This window comes from Paramisgurnus dabryanus, chromosome 17 (assembly GCF_030506205.2).
Source record: "Paramisgurnus dabryanus chromosome 17, PD_genome_1.1, whole genome shotgun sequence".
Taxonomy (NCBI): Eukaryota; Metazoa; Chordata; class Actinopteri; order Cypriniformes; family Cobitidae; genus Paramisgurnus; species Paramisgurnus dabryanus.
Window position 1 is genome coordinate 34,718,694 of NC_133353.1, and position 21,008 is coordinate 34,739,701.

At 35.2% G+C, this 21,008-nt stretch overlaps 1 protein-coding gene across 3 annotated transcripts in view; it reads right to left on the reverse strand.

Moving 5' to 3' along the window:
- Positions 1 to 21,008, reverse strand: part of LOC135777887 (SR-related and CTD-associated factor 8-like) — a 34,927-nt gene that overhangs the window by 4,292 nt on the left and 9,627 nt on the right. For 2 of the 3 annotated variants that reach the window (XM_065288158.2, XM_065267448.2), the window contains 12 exons: positions 7,783 to 7,827; positions 7,485 to 7,646; positions 7,237 to 7,393; positions 7,011 to 7,138; positions 6,755 to 6,922; positions 4,731 to 4,807; positions 3,910 to 4,030; positions 3,689 to 3,820; positions 3,507 to 3,616; positions 3,231 to 3,424; positions 2,592 to 2,692; positions 187 to 300 (listed from right to left, as the gene is read on the reverse strand). In XM_065288158.2, the coding sequence (XP_065144230.2) occupies positions 187 to 300; positions 2,592 to 2,692; positions 3,231 to 3,424; positions 3,507 to 3,616; positions 3,689 to 3,820; positions 3,910 to 4,030; positions 4,731 to 4,807; positions 6,755 to 6,922; positions 7,011 to 7,138; positions 7,237 to 7,393; positions 7,485 to 7,646; positions 7,783 to 7,827 (1,509 nt within the window). The remainder of the gene's footprint in view (positions 1 to 186; positions 301 to 2,591; positions 2,693 to 3,230; positions 3,425 to 3,506; positions 3,617 to 3,688; positions 3,821 to 3,909; positions 4,031 to 4,730; positions 4,808 to 6,754; positions 6,923 to 7,010; positions 7,139 to 7,236; positions 7,394 to 7,484; positions 7,647 to 7,782; positions 7,828 to 21,008) is intronic. The other variant, XM_073812346.1, reaches the window with a different exon arrangement.

Sequence of the window (21,008 nt, forward strand, 5' to 3'; positions counted from 1 at the left end):
TGAATTGCAAAGAAATATAAGACATCATTATGGTCTTATTCCCATGTTTTAGTTACAGTTAATATTCTGAGGCATTTTTGTCTTGATTTGACAAACAGTATAGTTAAGGGGATAAAATACTGCTAAACAAAAACTTAGTGAATTGCAACAAATAATTAGGCAGCAAACAAATATTGGTCCACCTACTTTAATGACCTTCGAGCCAATTTTGTAAGAACCAGTGCTCAGTTTTTGCAAGGCGCGGTATGCATCCTGTCGATGCACCATACAGATGTAAGAACAGCCTCTGGGAGGAATCATCTGAAACGAGAGAGAGGATGAGAGATCATGATGTCATACTTAGTCTAACATGCAGCAGTGCAGAGTTAGCCACGCCCACTTATTTGCATTTCATGGCATACACAGAATAGATTTTAACCTCTTGAAAAGTCACTCTAATTATTTTAAGTTAAAAATTAAAAAAGTTAGAGAGGCTGATGTACATGGGAATAGAACATTTTTTATTACTAAAAAACTTAATGATAAATATGTGTGTGAAACCGAGAAATGCAATGATCCCAAAGCCACAAGTCTAAAGAAGTTATGTTTTAAGTTTGAGGTCAATAGACCCAAAAATTAGGTTCTTGCAAGGGTTTTTGTAAGACTAGTGACTTTTCTAAGTGCCAGTCAGCCCCTAAATAAAAGTCTTTTGTTCACATGCATACACGTTCGTTCTTATTATTATTTACCCTTATGTTAGCATATAAAATGCAGATTCCACACCAGGAAATAAAACATCACACAAAGATCGTTGGATTCATTATCTAATTGGCTACACGTTCTGTCTATCAATATTTTCCATGAAGTCAAATGACGTCACGATTTTTGACAGGTGTAATCTCATATACAGTGTTACGACATAAATAGTCCTCAGATTGTATACAATATTCTATTAGAAGACGTTCATGCGAAATCTGATGTAAACAACAGACTATATATCTATATTTCATGGATTATACGCATTTGTGGACAAAAATGGTCATTGGATGTATTCTATTCGACAGTTATCATGGGTTTTTACTAGGGCTGGGTATCGATTCAGATGTTCCAGATCGATTCAATTTCGATTCACAAGCCATCAAATCAATTCGATTTCGATTCTCGATTCAATTTTCATTCTCGATTCAACTCAATGAAAATAGATTTAATACAAATACTATATTAATAAAAAGAACAGTGAACAGAAGTTTACAAGTGGGAAATTAATTAAAAGATATTAAAAGCCACAACACTATTGTGTTTGCGAAATCTAAAATGTTTCCATACCTCTTACTTTTTATGTGAAGGTGGCATCAACGTCGATGAAGCACCTAAAACCGGCATTTTAAGAACTGAATGAAAGAATGACAGGCTCCTTGGTAAAATCGCGCAAGGCAAAAAAAGAGTGTGACATCTAGTGAAGAAGACTAGTAATTTGATTAACGTTAATCTTACGTTCAATGTTTGCAGAAAAAATATGAAAAAAAAAAATCTATTCTGCTCTTTGAGAATCGATTCTGAATCGACCACGTAAAAAAAAAAACTATTAATCGAAAAATCGATTTTTTTGCCCAGCCCTAGTTTTTACACAACTGAAACAGACTGGATTCGACTCGCGATCATTATATCAACACAAAGGTAAAATGCCCCGTTTATATTTTGCATGTTGTCATCTGGACTTCTGTCACAAAATACTACATTTATGATGCTAGAGCATCTGTATCTCAAAACAGAGATCATACACTGATGCTAAAACCCTAGACCTTTTAAACGATGTATAATAATGTTAATATTATTAATGTTTGTAGACAGTAGGCTATATAGATATTGTTAGCAGCGTAAAAAAAATGATGTCATCCTTCCCACGAATTAGTGCGCGTCGAGAGGTTAATTCACAGTAATGGTATATACTGCCCAGCCATAGCGTGCATTGTGCCAGAGGATTTTTGTCTTTCACTATGCGCCACCAGGGCTCCAAACTAAGTTTTTTCACTAGAAGCACAGTGGCCCTCAACTGTAAATTTTAGGGGCGCAACCAGAAAATTTAGGGGCACACACCCTGAATCAACATGCTAACCAAATATTCACATTTCTACTTATTTACACTGTATTACTAATAAATACTTTGATAGATGCAGAAAGTACAATGTGCGGTTTCAAATTCAGTGTCACATTACAAAAAAAGGTCAAATTTACGGGTCGCACATGTGCGACTGGATGTAAAATTCAGTGGCACACTCTCGACTTTTGGTGGCAAAATGCCCCCATTTGGTGGCAGTCTGGAGCCCTGGCCACCTACTGAAAGTTAATTGCAATTTTTAGCATTTCATTTTTTAGCAAAGACACCAATTACTCATGACAATGAATGAGCTTTCAGATTCACACATAAAAACATTGAAGATTTGCTTGAAGTATCCTGAAATGCTCCATGTTTTAGAGCATTTCAAAGTATCAAATCGGACATTTCTTACAGACTTGTCTTTTTCTGTACTCTCTTACTGAAAAGTGAAAACATCTAAGGATTTTTTCAGCGCTGGAGTTCCCACGTGCTTATGCTTACAAAGTCAACTTACATTTATTGATTCAATCTGTCCAAATTCTTCAAAGAGGTTGGTAAGATCTTGTTGGGTGGCCTTCTTGTCCACTTGACCCACCCACAGAGTAGTACTGCAAACTACAAGAAATAGCACAAAGCGACTGAAAATCTTACACGACTCACATTGAGACTACAAAAAATATTGATTCACACCCAGTATTTTCGTTGTATTGTTTTTAAAGTCCCATTGTGTTGTTTACTTAATTGTCCAAAACATGACAACACATTTTAGACTAAATATTCCAGCTTCTGTTTTCTAAATCTGTTTCATGGCTGTTGCTCAAAGATCATATTTGTGGTTTTGTTTTTAAGCATCTTGTGATAAATCATGCATCACAAAACCTGATGCAACCATCCAAAGCAAAGAACTGTCTGTGACCTTAAGCAAAGGAGTAGATTATAGGTAAACACTTAACGTCTCTTTATCTCACGTATAGCTTTTGTCATCAGAAAACCTGTAATATAACATGATCACTCTTTTATAGAGAACAGAAATGTAAACAGATCAACTAATCCTTCATCTATAAGTCCAGATATTTTTTGGAATAAATTCCCTCAAATGAAAAAGTTAAATAGTTTTTTTTATAAAGTATTAAAACAGAAATGTAAATCCTACCACTAAGAAACTTTGAGCGGATGGCAGGAAGGCCTTTCTTCTGTCTTTCCTTTTCTCTTTCCCGTGCTTGTCGCTCGCTGGAATAAGAACGAGAAGTTTTCCTTTTCCTATCCCTTGACCGAGACCGTGATCGCTTCCTGTGTTTACGCTTCCTCGAGCCAGAGCGTGATCTTGACCTCCTTCTCTTAGGTGATCTGGGGACAAAATTCATTTACATGAAAGCTCTGTACCTGTAAAAATTCCAGACAAAAATAAATAAATTTTACAAAATTTAACCTGGAGCGAGATCTTGAGCGCGTTCTCGATCGTGTGCTGTTGGTTTTCTTCTCTTCAGACTCGAAAAGTTCCTCTTCTACAGTGTCATGTCCCTCGTCAAGATCCATATCCTGCAAAATTCACATATTGTCAACTACTGCAAATTCACGACATCTAAAACGAGCGGTTTTCTCCCAACTTGCCTCTTGTTGGTTATCAATCGAGTCATCCAGTTTTGTTTCTTGTTCTTGGAGCTGCGGTGGAGCATTGCTCTGGCTTTGAGCGGCTGAATTTTCAGGAGCAAAGATAGCGTCTTGGCTCTCCATGTTCATGGACTGTTAAAAAATAACATTTTACATCTATAAATAAATCAATATAAATGTATGAAAATAAATTGTTTGGCATCCTCCAGATGATATTTTACCTTCTGTTGATGCTGCTGATGCTCCAGCAGTTGTTTCTGAAACTGTTCAAGGTTCTGCTGCTGAAGTTGTTCAGCCAGTTGATGGAAAATTGAGGTGTTGATTGATTCAGACACCACAGGTCTACAGCACAGTGAAGACAGAGACAAAAAAAATCAAACAAAATTAAAAGAGATGAACAAGAAGAAACAGCAGTTTTTCCTTAAAGGGCACATATTATGCAAAATCCACTTTAGAAGGTTTGGACATAAATGTGTGTTGGCAGTGTGTGAACATAACAACCCTACAATGAAAAAAAAATTCCATACTCTCCTTCATTTTCAGTCTTATTATACATGCTGTTTGGATTTTCTTGTTAATGTGATGTCACACAAACAAAGCCCCGCCCACCTGACTGGTTTATTTTACCCAAAAGCTTTTCTAAACGTGTTTGTTAGCATATTGTAGCACTAATGTGGCTAAATATTCTTTTATCTCAGACTGTATTCACAGGAATCAGATTTTTTTTCCAAAAGCACTCACTTTCTTTTGGTAAGGGAGTGAGGAGCAGTAGCTCATGTGCATTTAAAGCTTCACACATGAAAACAGTGCTTTTCTGTTCCCACCCAAATAGGGTCATTTTGGACATGATATAATAAATGATCTGTGGGTCAAGAAATTTTGTGAGTAAATGTCTACTTTTAGTGAACTATTCTTTTAAGATGGCCTATAAAAAGTGGAAAACGATGTGATGCATTAGTATTTAAACGGATATTGCCGTTTTGATCTTTTCCGTGTAATTATTTCCATGTTAAAAGAAAAAAATGATTCAAAAAGTACATACAATTGTGGTGTAGCATCTTTTTTTAAATCCTCACACCGTTCTGACTCGTTTCCAAAATCAAACTGGCCCAAAATCTTCTGCAAGACAACAAAGTAAGAAATAAGGGCAGAGAAAGCAGTTCAGTTACAACAGCAATACAATAAACAATGAATAATTATTATTATATAATCATGGCCGTAGCCAGGGTTTGAAAATTACCGAGGTCCAGGGTAGTAAGAGTTAACAAATGCTATTCCAGGTGAAAAAAAGTGCACATAAATAAAATACACTTTTTAAGTACACTTAGTAAATGTACTATTTTCGTGCACTCATTTTGTGGCTTATATCACGTTTGTTTTTGGTACTTCTTAAAATTAAGTTAAGAACATCTAAGTTTTATTTTGAGACATCATTTATTTCAATAAAAATCTAGTTGGTACTGGTATTCTTACTTTTTCAAGTAAAGTGAAGTAGTGCTCAAGTAGAACTTTACTTTTAATAAGTATATTTGTAGCATAACTTTACATAACTTACAAATGTACTTGCTAGTATTTAAGTGGTTTAAATACATTGAAGCATACTTCATTTTTACCTAGAATCTAAAATATTCTGTTTTAATCTTTTTACACTTTGGGTACACACTCTCTGTTTTGGGGGATGGACTGGGACTACTGGATTATTTATTACTTTTTCATGCAACAATGTTTATTTTTGTAATCATTTTAATAAGCAATATTATATAACAAAAACATTACAAGATTTTAAACAAGAACTTGTTTAGTGCTCAGCAAGGTTAACTTCTAAACTAAATTAAATAACAGAATTTTTAATGCTTTCTGTATGTTTTGTTGAGATTAGCTTAATCGTTTTACGCTACGTGTTTGAACATATTTGGCATATTTTATTTAAACCCAATACTTCTTCATCTTTGTACCAGAGTTATTTTCTGTTTTTCGATAGTGTTGTTGATACTGTTGATACTCTTACAGACAAAATTATGATGATTACTGCTTTTATCTTACCGAATGTAGTATCATCAGCAATAACCTACTCGCGCTGAATGATGAGTCTTATTTGATAACTTTCAGTTTCCATGTTGCCAGATATAAGTACGAAAAACAAGCAAAAATAATTGGCCTTAAAAAACAAAGTTCGTCCAAACCTTGTATTTCAGAAAAAAATCAGATAAATCGCTAATACTAACCTACACCTAACAATCACTTTATAGATAATGTCAAAGTGTCACATTAATTGCGAAAACACTACGTCAAAAGAGGATTTTTTACAATGGGATCTGGCAACACTGCAAATTCTGTACCCGCGCCGTCACAGCTTATGCCAATCTTCCTCATTTTACACTAAGCTATACAGTAAACTGTCCCAACTTAATTATATATGCGGATTCGTTTTGAAAAATGAATTAGTCATTCAGAGAACTTCAAATTTTATATTTTATATGAAAAAATGACCGAGGTCCAGACCTCTGTGACCTCCTAGCTGGCTACGGCCATGTATATAATTAACTCTTTCCCCACCATTAACGAGTTCAATTAAGAGAAAACGCTTATGACGAGTATTTCCGGCGTTCCGCAATAGCACTATTATACCGCTCTTCTGCAACTAATAAACCCTGGACGTATCGCCTTAGGGCAAACAGCTGTATGTCCGTGTAAGTTTTGAGGATCACTATGAATCTGATCTCTATCAAAAGTCCTTCACAAAAATGGAATTATCTCAGCTTTTTGCTCAAAATTTTGTGTTTTTAAAGAAACCTTCCCATATTTCAGAGTGGATAAAAAGAGAACTAATGAAGGTAGGATCAAATGTTTTTTGTTTGAAAGCAGAACGTCTGTTCTTTCATTTGATATATTATGTGTATATATATTTTAAGAAGAACATTTTCTGGAAGGTAAAGCTTAAATGTAAATCAAACGCTAAGTGATGAAATAATCAAATAAATCCTTAGGACCAAAAAATTAGACTCTGAAAAAGTATTTTCCTTTAAAGTCCAGAAGAGATGGTTTTATTATCCCTGCATATCTTACCTTGTTAAACGAGGAGACTCTTTGATCCAGTGTGTTGGCTGCAGCGGCTGCGGTAAGCTGCGCAGTCAGTGCCTGCAGCTGCACCACCAGACCTGCATCCAGTGCCTGCAGCAGAGACGGTTGTGGTTTCTGCTGCTGCATCTGCAGGCTCTGCACTAATTGCTGCAACTATAAAATGTACACCAGTCACAACAAAGCTGAACATGCAGCAGTGCAAAGATCACACAGTGATGTTAAAGTAGATGAGAAATCTGACCTGCTGGCCCTGAGGACTCTGTAAGATCTGGGCGACAGCAGCTACTGTGTCCGTGTTGGAGATCTGAGACGCCCAGTCTGGGAGACTCGGCATTATGTTGGCTGGGGTGGCAGGAGTTGCAGGAGTTCCTTTAGGGAATAACACACAAAATCCCAGTGTTATAAATGTGACACTTGCCAACAAAAATGCATAATGCTACATGATGTATTACGCGTGTTGGCATTACCGGGTGTAGTGCTGTTCATGGGTACCGCACTGCTGGCAGACACAGGTGTAACGCTAGGAGGAGGAAGACCCGCTGCCATATCCAATAGAGGTTGGATGATGTCACTTTTGAAGACACTGTTCTTCTGCCAAAGATTCAGTACTCTGACGATCTTGCTCTGCAATGCAAATACAAAACATAAAAAGAAACTGTACAGAAATCTTTGTTAATGAAATAATCAATCATAGGCACATGAATAATAAACAAACCTTGTCATCGGTGGGGCAGCGGTAGAGGTTCTGAAATGTGCCAATGATGTTTTTACTAAACCGTGGAGCAAAAACATCTTTCTCTTGACCGAACTGGTGACGAGACTGGCGAACGATCGAATCGATGACATACAGACCAGGGACTTTGTACTCGGGCTTACACTGCACACACAAAAGCAAATTCTGAATTAAGCAAATGTAAAAGTTTCATTTAATTAATACTTAAATGCTTTAACTATTCCTTTTTTGTTACACCTCATTTAAGTTCAGGAAGAATAAATGCAGGATACGCACTGACCTTCTGAATGAATTTCTCCACACTTTGGACAACATGTTTGTAGAACTGAAAAAGATCACAAGGAAAAATTTCGATCAGTTATTTAAAAACTAAGACATTATTTAAATGAAACAAAAAACTAAGAAATAAACTTTGTTAGTTCAGGGCTCCAGACTACCTTTTTTTCACTAGGAGCACAGTGGCCCCCAACTGAAAATTTTAGGGGCGCAACCAGAAAATTTAGGGGCACACACCGTAAATCAACATGCTATTCAAATATTCACATTTCTACTAATTTACACTGTATTACAAATAAATACTTTAATGATAGATGCAGAAAGTACAATGTGCTGTTTTCAAATTCAGTGTCACATCACAAAAAAAGGTCAAATTTATTGGTCGCACATGTGCAACTGGATGTAAAATTCAGTGGCACACTCTCAAATATTGGTGGCAAAATGCCCCCATTTGGTGGCAGTCTGGAGCCCTGTAGTTTGGGTAGTGACCAAAAAACTCAATGTAAAGTCCAAACAAACTCAAAGCTGAAGATGCTGAGATTTCATTATAAACTTCCTTGGATAACATCCAAGGTTTCCATAACTTCCTTAACTTGTTACAAATTAAATACAACAAGTATTTTGAAATCATTTAAATTATTCATAACTTCAAACATTTACTACATTTAGGAGTAGTTTCCTGGACTAGGCCTTTTTTTTTACAAGCATGCCTTACTACAAACATTACTGGCGTACATTTTGAGTCAAAACAAAGAGTACTGATGTATTTTAAAGATATGTCATTGCAAGCTGTTTTCAGTTTGGACAGCTCTTTTTTGTCTAGGACTAGTCTAATCCCTGTCCGAGAAACCGCCCCCCTTAACTTTTTACAACAACTGCCAATATTGGATGAACTGAGCTTCTTTGACCATAAATCACATATTTTTTACAAATCCTGAATTTTTGCATTAGTTTGTCAAAAGATTAGTCACATTAGTTGGTTCATGCTTTATTTGCATATTATTTTTGTCAAGTTGAGAAACAATAGAAAAATATTTTTTAGTGCAGGGTTTTCCCAGCACACAACATAATTGACTCCATAGCAGTTTTGTGAAAATTAATTTGTATGTGTATGAAAAATAATTTTTTATTATTATGCAGTAATAAAGTTTATTAAGCCTTTTACATGACACACAACATCCCTGAAATTCTCCTTTATAGATCTCCTGTTTGCATCTGTTTGTGTTCATGCTAGTCTAGCAAAAAACATTTTTTATAGCCTAGACATTAGGGTGTAACGGTACGCAAAAAAAAAATCACGGTTCGGTGCGTACCTCGGTTTTGAAGACGCGGTTCGGTTCATTTTCGGTGCAAAAAAATGCAAACATTAAACTGCAGGTTGTTTATTACTATGAACTTTTTTTTACAATTTGTTTACACTTTTTTAAAAACTGTTTATTAAAATATAATATATAAAATATATATAAAATAAAAATAAGAATAAATAAAATACTACTGCAAAGTTCACCACTAGGTACAGTAGGTAACTCTTTTCTTAACCTTGTCTTAAACTTTTTCTACTAAAACCTTGAACTTACAAATTCAATTCCTGAATACATTTATGAACTATTAGCCTACATTTTTGCCACCAAAAAATGTTTTTGTTTTGATTTATTTTGGATTGTTTAACTCCCAGTATTGAATTGGCTATGTAGCATCTCTGTATAAAAAAATATTACTGCTCTATGTGTACCGTAACTGCATAGCAAGCAACATGATAATTTACTAATGATATTATACACTCATATTGAGATGAAAGAGTTGCATACATATCCAGCTTTTATCTTTTGCACGTTTCTCCTAATCTTTGCTTGTGTCACAAATGTAAGCTGTGACTTAAACTAACGAACCCCTCCGCAGCGGAGTAACAGCCGAGTAAGCCCAGGTTACAGCTCTTCTCTGTCCCGACCAGCTGATCGCATTGTGACAAGGATATGATTGACGTGAGGTGCAGATGAAAAATCTGATCATGCGTTCCTTATTCTCCTTGTCACAGAAAGCGTGTCTCATGATTGCGTAGCTACGAAAGACGGGCAACCTCTTTGAAAGACCAAAACAGCGCGTTGACACGCGTTTAACACACGCTTTTAGATGCAACACGTAAGAGGTCGAGTAAATGTTTACATCAATAATCAAACGAATATACAACTAAGTAAATAAAAATCTTTCTGCCGGCCGAATTATGTGCTATGTTTGACAGAAGACTTGCGCTGAACGCGGAGACTTCCGCCACTTAATATGTTCGTGTGGAAACGCAGACAACATTATGTTCCACCTATGTTCCGCACACAAAAGATTGCATTCGGCCATTCGGTGCACATGTGCACCGTGCCGAAAGCCCTGGTCCGAAACGATCCGGTACGAATACACCCCTACTAGACATACAATACATCAAGTACTAAATCAAGAATATAGCCTAACATGACCACAGACAACCACGACAAAAACATTACTAAAGCGAAATTCTTCAAATTGCATCTGTCAACATCCCGACCTATATTTTATGAAACAATAATAATCTAAAAAGGATAGTTCACCCAAAAATGAAAATTATCCTTTGTATGTTTCAACCTTATATCTTTTTTCAGACGTACACAACGAAGTTTTAATAGAAAATTTCCTGGCTTCTCCAAACTTTGTAATGGTAGTAAATGGTGCTTCTCAGGGCTCCAGAGTCCAGACTGGCACCAAATGGTGGCATTTTGCCACCAAAATTTGAGAGTGTGCCACTGAATTTTACATCCAGTTGCACATGTGCAACCAGTAAATTTGACCTTTTTTGGTGATGTGACACTGAATTTTAAAATGTAGCACATTGTACTTTCTGCATCTATCAAAGTATTTATTAGTAATAATGTGAATATTTGGTTAGCTTGTTGATTTACAGTATGTGCCCCAAAATTTTCTGGTTGCGCCCCTAAAATTTTCAGTTGGGGGCCACTGTGCTCCTAGTTCTTAACTCCTAACTTTATTAACCCCTAAAGCTGTGTGGATTACTGCTTTAAAGGATGGATGGACTTTTTAGGATTTAAATCAAAAGCACCATTCACTACCATTATAAAGCTTGGAACAGCCAAGACATTTTCTAATATTACTCAAATTGTGTTTGTCTGAAAAAGGATAATTATATACATTGAGGATGGCATGACAGTGAATAAACCATGGGGTAATTTTCGTTTTTTGGATAAACTCATTAAAGTATATACTCAACACCACTGTAGCAGTTGAAAGTTGATAAATGAAAAAACAATGCACTGACATAAATGAGTACAGAGTAATAACATGGTTAATGGAAGTTTTTCCAATATATTAAAAAATTATTTACACTTTAAATTACATTAGCTATCAATCTCAACACAACAAATATGTAAGACCTGTGAAGAGAAACATCAGGCCTTCCTCCCACGATGACCCCCTTAGTCAATTATTTTAATCCTTTAAAGCTCATCTTTGATCATCAAAACAACATACGTTTTTGTAAATGCCAAAAAAAGTTTAAATATAACTGCACCCTTATCTTCATTAAGTATTTACACACCCAGACATGCAATTTAATCCCAACCTCCTCTTAGTCCCAGCAGCTTCAGTTACTACCTGTCCTAATCGAGCCAATGTAGTAAATGCAACACAATGTCAGGTAAAAATATTGCATTATTCACCCATATATGTTTGAAACAGAAATAAGAGATAAAGTCCATTATACAGGGTTTGTTTAAAGGTTGATGTAGCAGAATGCAAATTTATTTTATATATGACTCTTTACACTGCATTACTGGATTAGCTTTAGGCTTGACTACATTATCAAACAGCCAACAATGTTTGCTAAGCTTACACAAACCATATATTCCCATCCGCCAACTTTGAGTCAGTCATAAAATACATCATTTACCTAATTCAGCCGCTGTTGTAAATGTACCCAAACTGTCCTGTCCATGGGTTGTGTAAAATTAGTAACACATTATTAGCATTTTTGATCACGTAGTCAAGCTAAAGCTTTATCATATCAGTGCTCGAAATAAACTTTTTTAGTAAGTAGCACTGCAAAATTTTTAGCATCATCCATTGAAAATTTTCATTGTCATGAAGATTAAAAGCTTGAACAATCACACTTGATCTTAAATTATTTGCCACACCACACACTTGACTTGTGCTTGTCCCATTTTTAAACAAGCTCTTATGCTTAAAACGTGTAGATTCATGGGGCCTCATAAAAATAATTTCATGTTATTTTAAATTCCGTTTTTTATATTCACAAATCCCATTTTTTCTGTTTAAAATTTTTCTGGCTTCTGTATTTTCTCTTCGTTTTCTTCAATTGTTAATTACATTTCCCCGACCAAACATCAAGTTTAATAAACTGAATTCATAAAATGTAATTAAACAAATTAATTGACAAACATTAAAAATGCATCGTTGATGAAAAAGTGCTCGCTAATTATTCCACAGTATATGTGAACGTTTTGTAAGAAAATTAAAATGGGTCGCACCACAACAATCCCAAATATATTTTGAGGTTGCGCCAATAAATTTTTTTTTAATATAATTCAATTAAACTTATTCAAAAAAATACTGAAAGGGAACAAATGTTTTTATGTTTTCGCCTATATTTCTATTTTATAAAATGGTTTGTCTTACCAGTTGGGTTGAAAAAGATTGAAAACCCGTAATATACAATACACAAGCCGGATTTATAAAGTATGCAGACGGCAAATGCTTTGATAAGCAGAAAAAAGCTGGGTGTCCCGCGTTTTCCATGCATTTTAGATGTAAATGGACTCAGTGGTTGGGACACAATCAACTTGAGCAAAAAGTGGTGGGGACATCTCCCACCCACAAATTACATGAATAAGGATGCTGTAAGTGCAGGCAGTCTATGGAGAGTTGGTGGCATGACAACACCAGCTCTTGGGGCAAAAAAAAAAAAACACACTGGCCCACCGGGAATTCTCCCGGTGCTCCCAATTGCCAATCTGGGCCTGATTAGTGAGATCGTCACTTTCAGCGCTGAAGCTGAGATAATTTACCAACATCAAAGAGCTCCTTATAAACAAAAAATGAACGCGCATGGTTTCTTAAGAGATAAATCACAGAAAATTAAAAAAACTTCAGAGGCTGTGAAAAAAAACCTACCAAGTGCAGGACTTTAAATATGTGTCTTTACGAGAAGTTTTATTTGCATAGAGCTTTTTTCTGTGTTGCATGGTTTCAGAGCAGTTTTAGATGAAAAGAGAAATGAAACCACAGAAAATGGGAGAATTATTAATATACAGTAGGGCGACACAATAGTTGTATTGCAAAATACTGGATAATTTCACCAGATGACTTATAAAAGCACTGCTAAAGAGGAATTAAATTCTGCCTTGCATTTTTTGTATAGCTCACTGATTTGTCACAGACATCTGTGATTTTCTTCTGCTGTGTAAAACCTCTTATATAGTGTAGCAAAGGAGTCCAAAATAGTGTTTCTTTTGAAAAACAAGCTCTGTATGTTCTGCAATGTGACTACAGCAGATGCACGCATTGCGATGCCGTTGTTGAAGCGGTATAGTGTGCAGGCCTAATATAACATATATTGTAAAATTGAATAGAAAACATGTTATTGTTGCAAATTTTACTTTCCTCATAAATTAATTATAATTTATTAAAACTAGGGATGCACCGTTTTTTTTTTTTTTGGCCGATTTTTACTAAAGTCCACCCGCGTGCACAGACTACATTTTTATCATTCTCAAACATGTCTTTTGTGTAAAAGCATTTCGAAATCTGTGCGCAGGACATTAAGATTGCAAGCTGCAATGTCTGTAAAGAACAGGTTTATCGCGGAGAAACAACAGTACATTCGCAGGGCTTTTAAGTCTCACGCATTCACTGTGAGATACACGCATTGCAGTCAGTTTACACACGTACACCTTGTATTTCTAAGAGACTGAAAACTTTTCCTGCTATATACAATAGGGATGCACCGATAGGATTTTTTTGGGCCGATACCGATACCAATGTAAACCGACAACTTCTGGCCGATACCGATGCCGATACCGATATTAAACACTTGTATACAATACTATACAGTTGGTCTATTTGCTAGTTTATTTCTGCATCAAATTATTTTTACTGAACATGGATTGGATCTAATTAACATTCAACTGAACAACATAATAAGAGAGACACAAAGACAGCATGACAACCTTCAAAGGTGGTTTTTGCTATTCAGCATTTATTTTATTAACAACATTAACTCGTTTTTTTTTTTTTTTTACATATAATGGGTTTCTTTATGCAGTTAATTAATAGGCCGATACCGATTTTTTTTTCTCGTGCTATTGCCGATATGCCGGTGGTTTCAAATTCATCAAAAATCGGCCGATAAATATCGGCAGCCGATACATCGGTGCATCACTAATATACAATTAATGGACGAGGCGCAGGGAAGTTATCTGTTGAGTTTAGCTGTCTTGAATTCTTCTCGCGCTCCTCTGATGTCAATCACTTGGATGCGTGGCACATGCACGCACAGAGTTAGAAGAGCAAGATCCGATAAATGCTTTAAATAACGCAGGTTTCTTGAAGATAGCCAAAGTACGTGTAAATTATGCTTGATTTATTAAAAAACTCTCCAACTGCTTTGCAATCAAAAGCTTTAGCTTACCTGAAACTAACGTAGAGGCTTCCTGAAATTAATGAAAGGACCAGAGATGTATTTCATTATTATTGCCATGTAGTACTAAATAGAGCCCGACCGATCTATCGTTTTGCCGATTTTATCGGCCGATATGAGCATGTCGCAGATATATCTGTATCGGCGTATTAGCTGCAGATATGAAGCCGATATGAACGTTCCTTACAGAACACATTAAATGCTTTTGAAAGATGTAAGTACTTGTTTGTCCAGCAGAGTGCGCCCTATTGGTTGCTAATGGCGACTCAGGTCACTCACTGTAGTGACATCAGCCAATCCCCCACCCCCTTCACTTCAGTCAGTCTCTCAGTTCAGATGGCGGCCGCGGCAGTCACGCGGTTTCTTCAAAACATTTTACACCTGGTATTAAGGCGCGCTTTGGTCGATTGGATTATAAGTGGACGAGAGAGACACATTCCTGTTTACATTTGGTGGTTTTAATCAGTCTTTTTTGTCCACTTGCGAGTTGTTTCAAACGCAAGCGGAAGAAATGACGCGAGGCGGAGAAAGGACGCGCTTAAACTGACGCGCAGTCTGTGGGAGTACAGCTGCTTGTGCTGTTACATGCTCATTTCAAAGCAATTGATTAAATAAGCTTGCGCAACTTTACACCCTTTCTTAAATAAAAGAGGCGGAGAGCAGACGCTTTAGTTTTATAAAAGTTTAAAGTCCCGGCAGAACACTGTGGGTTCGTGTTATAAAAAAGTTGTGCAGTACATTAAACATTAGCCTACATCAGTATGTTGTCAGTAATTCAAGCATTGTCGTCTTAACGGTAAGTTTTTAATTAATTTGTGAAGTCCATAACTTACTCTAAAGCTAATAAACAATGACTTTATAAGTTTCCATTTTTTAAAATAAGCCCTATATAACATTATTCTCGTTAAAACTGACAATGGTTTAAGTTATATGTATTTTGTTTTGTTTGTGTTTTAAAGTTATTTATAATAAGTCAAATTTACTGTTTTGTGCACTTATATCAGAATCATTTTGGATAATAAAGTTTATTGTTAACTTGTAAAACACACCTGCCTATATTACATATCTTTGTCACGTCATTTTAAGTGTTTGATCACCACATTTGTGGTGTGATCATAGAGTGATCATTGCAAAAAGTATTCATATATAGTATATTCTGTTAATGTATATAGTGTATTCTATGTACAGTACTGTAGTATATTATACTGTAGTATATGTGTACTGTACTATAATATGCACATAATGAATATCGGCCGATATATATCGTTATCGGTCTTTTTTTACTCTGTAATATCTGTATCGGCATCGGCCCAAAAAAATGCATATCGGTCGGGCTCTAGTACTAAACATGTAACCTTATCTCTCTCTTAAACACAGCTTAAAATACACGCTAGTGCTGCAATCCTACTGTATATTATACAGATTTCGTTTTAATTTAGATACATTTGTATTTTTTAATATGTAGAACAACTTATTTAATTTGAATACATTTGTTTGTCTTTTATCAGACTTTATAAATTGTTATAATTTATATTTGTGCTGGTCACTTATGAATAATAGGGAACTGCTAGCAAAAACTTGAGAATTTGGTGGGGCAGAGGGTCCTCCCCTAACAGATGTTATCTCACTCCAAACTTTTAAATAAAACCGGAGAGCCCTGCATTCACCACAACAAACTTGGTCAGACATTTAAGTTCATCACCTGATAGAACACAATAAGTATCAAAAGTCTGTTGATAATGCAAAACAGGCAAGACCTTCAACCCTCACTCAACCATCCATGTCATGGTCTCATTTAACAACTTATATTTGTATTGAACGTAGCCTGCTGCACAGTTATTGCTGTTAATTTTAGATGATTACATGTGATTCTTGTTTTCATTCATTCTTTCTTGTTTGTTGCTTGATAAGGAAAAAAAAAAGGAAAAAAAATTTGGGAAACCGGATCGGAATCGGCCAATTAGCTTGTTAAGAAAATCGGTATAAAAACCGGCCATGAAAAATCAAGATGGTGCATCCCTAACTAAAACAGACTTTGACTGCAATGTTTGGTCAATTAATATTTTAAATTACAGCCGTCATATTAAACTAGACATGCCTTTCCATCTTACATGAAAATGGCCCTCATAAGAAATGAATAACCCAATAGCAAGAGTTTGAAAGTACATAAGGAATTTGCAAATGATACCATGAATAGCAATGCACAAACATACTTTAGTGCACCTCGGCAATATACACTTTAAAAGGGTGGTTCTCAAACTTTTACTTCAAACTTGGTATTACTAATTTGCAATATTTTAAAGTATAGACAGCAGATAAAAGGGACAGTTCACCCAAAAAATGTACTTTTGTTGTTAGGCCTGTTGGGATAATGACTTTATCCACTTATCACACGATTAGTGAACATGACCTCAATAGGGTTTTGTTATTTTTTCGAGAAAGAAAGGAGATATATTGCCAGTGTTTATTTCCATAAAAACAAACGTCATTAGCATTTTAACGATTTGTGTCTACTGTCTGTAGAGTGGCAGATTGGACAGTGACAGGCGAAGAGAAAAGCAAAGAAAAAGCATTACTCAAGCTAAAACTTTGTGTTTTGTTATTTTTCTGGTAAATATATAAAGTTTGAAAGAATAAATCCAACTGGTTTCAAAGCTACAACCCGAATCTCCGACGTGAATGAGATGAAAGGAGAGGAAATTAATGTAAACGAGCCGGCATGTCTTTAAAAACAGATAAAATGAAAAGAACTATACAAATAATAATTATCTGAAACATTACCATAACATCTAGTGTTTAGATCTGAGGTGTAGCTATTATAAACGTGACTGTGTGTAATTGTGCATATACTGACGAGTGTTAAACTGATAACATCTAAGCAAAAAAAAACTGATGTTGGGATTTACACTGACTATTAGCGATTTAAAATTGAAATGTATATTTTATAATTTTTTCATGCTTTAAATATTTAGAATATAATTTTTTCTTACATTCCAATTTCATATTTCATTTTTTTAATCATAATATATTAATTTTTCATACATCATAACAAATTTGGCACTACCTATTGACTTCCTTATTATTTGTTTTTCCTCTTATGAAAGCAAATGGGTACCGCCAAATTTGTGCTTATAATCATTTATCATAATATCTTTGTGTTTAACAAAATAATGAAACTCATACAGGTTTTAAATAACATTTGAGTGTAAAAATTACAACATTTTCTTTTTTGGGTGAACTATCCCTTTAATAAAGGGATAGTTCGCCCAAAAATGAAAATTCTGTCATCATTTACTAACTCTTTTGTTGTTACAAACCTGTTACAAACCTTTCTTTGTTCTGATGAACGCAAAGGAAGATATTTTGAGAAATGTTTGTAACCAAATCGTTCGTGGACCCCATTTACATCCATAGTATTCTTAATTCCTACTATGGAAGTGACTGGGGTCCATGAACTGTTTGGTTACAAACAATTCTCAAAATATCTTCCTTTGAGTTCATCAGAACAAAGGTAAATATACAGGTTTGCAACAACATGAGAGAGAGTAATGATGAAAGATTTTTTTTTTGGGGGGGGGAGTGAACTGTCCCTTTAAGCCTTATTCATATTTCCCCCACATTAAGATAAAATAACCTTGAGTTTTCCTCTCAAGAACATAGTATATTTTAACCGTGGTTTTAAAATTTAAAAGAGTAAAACATTACAGATGTGACAGCTCTTCAATACAGATATAAGAGTTCTGACAATCGGAAACAAACAAAAATACATTAAGACCAACAAACTTTCACATCTGAGACGCTGTAAATTTGGTCTTGCACAATTAATATACAAAAAATGCTATATAAAATATAGCATTTTTCTCTACTTCTGTCAAATTGGAGATACAGTTACACAGTAAAACGTAAACATTCTCAACAAAAACCATGCAAGTATGACAGATGTTAAATGCACCTCCACACCAAAATAAAAACACTTGCAAAAGACACAAAAGTGTAAGCTTGAATTACACCTTAAATCCAAGCTGAAACTACCAGCATTCAACAAAATTTTAAGAAGGGAATTAATAATAAATCAAACAGTGGCGGGTGATGCTGCGAAGCTTGACAATGCAAAGCACATCAAAACATGTATGTAGCCCCTCATGTCAAAATATGTTTTTGGCACGTCATGTGAACCTATGTGCATCATGTCAAAATACGTGCCTGCTGCAGAAGATAAAAGTGACGCTAAACTTTTGCCAGATACTCGCTTAATCTCATGTGTAATCAAAGTTTAATGTTAAGTGAGTGTCTTGCTGCGAGTATTTTGTGAACGTAGGCGTCTCTTTTATCATAAACCTTTTCAACGCAGTTTGAACACAGCAGCCACGTATTTTGACATGATGCACATGGTTCACATGACGCACTGAACATATATTTTGACATGACGAGCCACACACGACACTCAAACACATATTTTGAATTAGTGCCCCTCAGAAGAGAAGTCAAGGAAGTAACTAATAAAGCCAGACTCCACTGTGGGGCTCATTGACTGAGGAATGCCCAATAAAGCCACCTGACTGAAATGCAAAGCAAACTAATCTTTGTTTGTTTAAGGCCAGACCCTCAAATAACGTCAAACACGTATTCCTGAAATGCTATCAAATTTAACCAATAAGATAGGGCTGTGCAATTCATCATTTTTTATTTTAAACTTTTGATTCAAACAAATACAAATACAAGATATTCGAGGTAAAACAATTATTGTGCAATTCAAATATAAATTGCATGGTACTGGGCCTATGTGTTTGTAAAGCACTTCAAAGACACAACACGCTTTGACCCGTGTAGCCTATTGCAACATTTACTTAATAAAAAGTTTAAATAAATGCATGTTTTCAAAGTCACTGAGTAATCGTATTTCTTATCATAATCTAGCAGCCCTGCAATGAGATCATCTTTCACTTGTGTGTGCATTATTCATGAGATGTTCAGAAAATGGGCTTTATCTGTGAACATGGCGAGACTAAATAAGCCTCTAGTGTACTGGAATCAGATTTAGTTATGCTATTAAATATTTTGCAATGAAATTGAAATGAAAAACTGTAATTTTGGAATATTGAGGTAATTTTTTTTTACCTCATAAGCTCTCATAATCATAAATTAAAAACGCAGTTTGGTGGCAGCTTTAAAGGATTCACAAACATAAACATTATGTGTTATGTGTCTTAAGCCCTATTCGGATGCTAATTGTTTCTCCTGGGGACGCAAGGTATTTTCAACATTTACAGGGGCTAGTTAGTGATTTTATTGTCGTCCGAAACCAGAACTTCCATGCGCTTTTTCTCTGATCACCAACATAAACATTTTCTGACAAATTTTTTGAAGCCAAACACCAAAGTCAGGTGGTAATTTAATTGCAGCTGAATTCACATCTCTTGAGTTTATAAAAGGTATCAATGAAAAAGTAATTTTGTACATCCTTTTAGACCACCTATGGTAAGTGTCGCGCTTCCCATTTTGCATGCATTTTTAAATGGTTTTGCAAACATGCTGCTGGTGCATATTTCCAAAATTAAAAATGACACGTATCAATCTAGAATGATGTAAAAGTCGAATACATTGTGAAAATACTGTTCAGGTCGCACTGCAAAACATCTGACCTGTATCTGATTCAGAACCACATATAAAAGTGGCTTAAATCATAATTGAAAATATCAGATTCCATGCAGCTTAAAAAAAAAAAAGACAGATCTGGATCACTTATGAGCAAAAACCCTCATTTTGACTGCAGTGTGAATGTACTCACAATGTTCTAGTAAATATCATGATTGTGATTTCTTGCCGTTTTTAAATCCTTCAGACTTTTGTCTACAATTGAATCACAAGAATGCATGTGTAACAATGCTCAAAATATGTCAAATAACTACTCAGCAAATTCTGTTAGCTGTCAAACAATAAACATTCTGAAAACAAAGACAAACTAAAGGAAAACTCAAATATTGCATACGATCATCTTTATGTCTATGTAGTAAAGGGGAGTTTCAAGTTGAACTGTGATCGTAATAAAATTAGAAATTAAATTTACTGTAATGAACTTCAAACATGTAACCACCTGATAAAAGTCAGTGCTTTCTTACTAGCTGTTCTTCACTAAAACAAATAAGACAAAACATTTGACAAAAAGTAAACTTAGTTAGGTAGTTCAAGTTCTACTCAAAAAGCTCTACAGTACCGCACAACTTCAACATCCAACTAAAGATCACAAAAAACCATCAACCGGAACAGAACTAAAATCTTGGGGTAATGTTTAAACACCAGCCGACCCTACTGATCACATCTCTGTCATGCAGATTTGCTTTATACAAAACCCGGATTAATCAATCCTTACCTAACTGAGCAACACTTTCAAGACATGTGTCATTTGTGAATCGGTCTTCCAGCATGAGCAATTGAATCTTTGAAAATGATATAGAATGAAACTTCATGCTTTCCTCATGACACTATGTTGTACAGACACAAAATCACTTTTGCTCCTCGATCCTCTCAGCTTTACC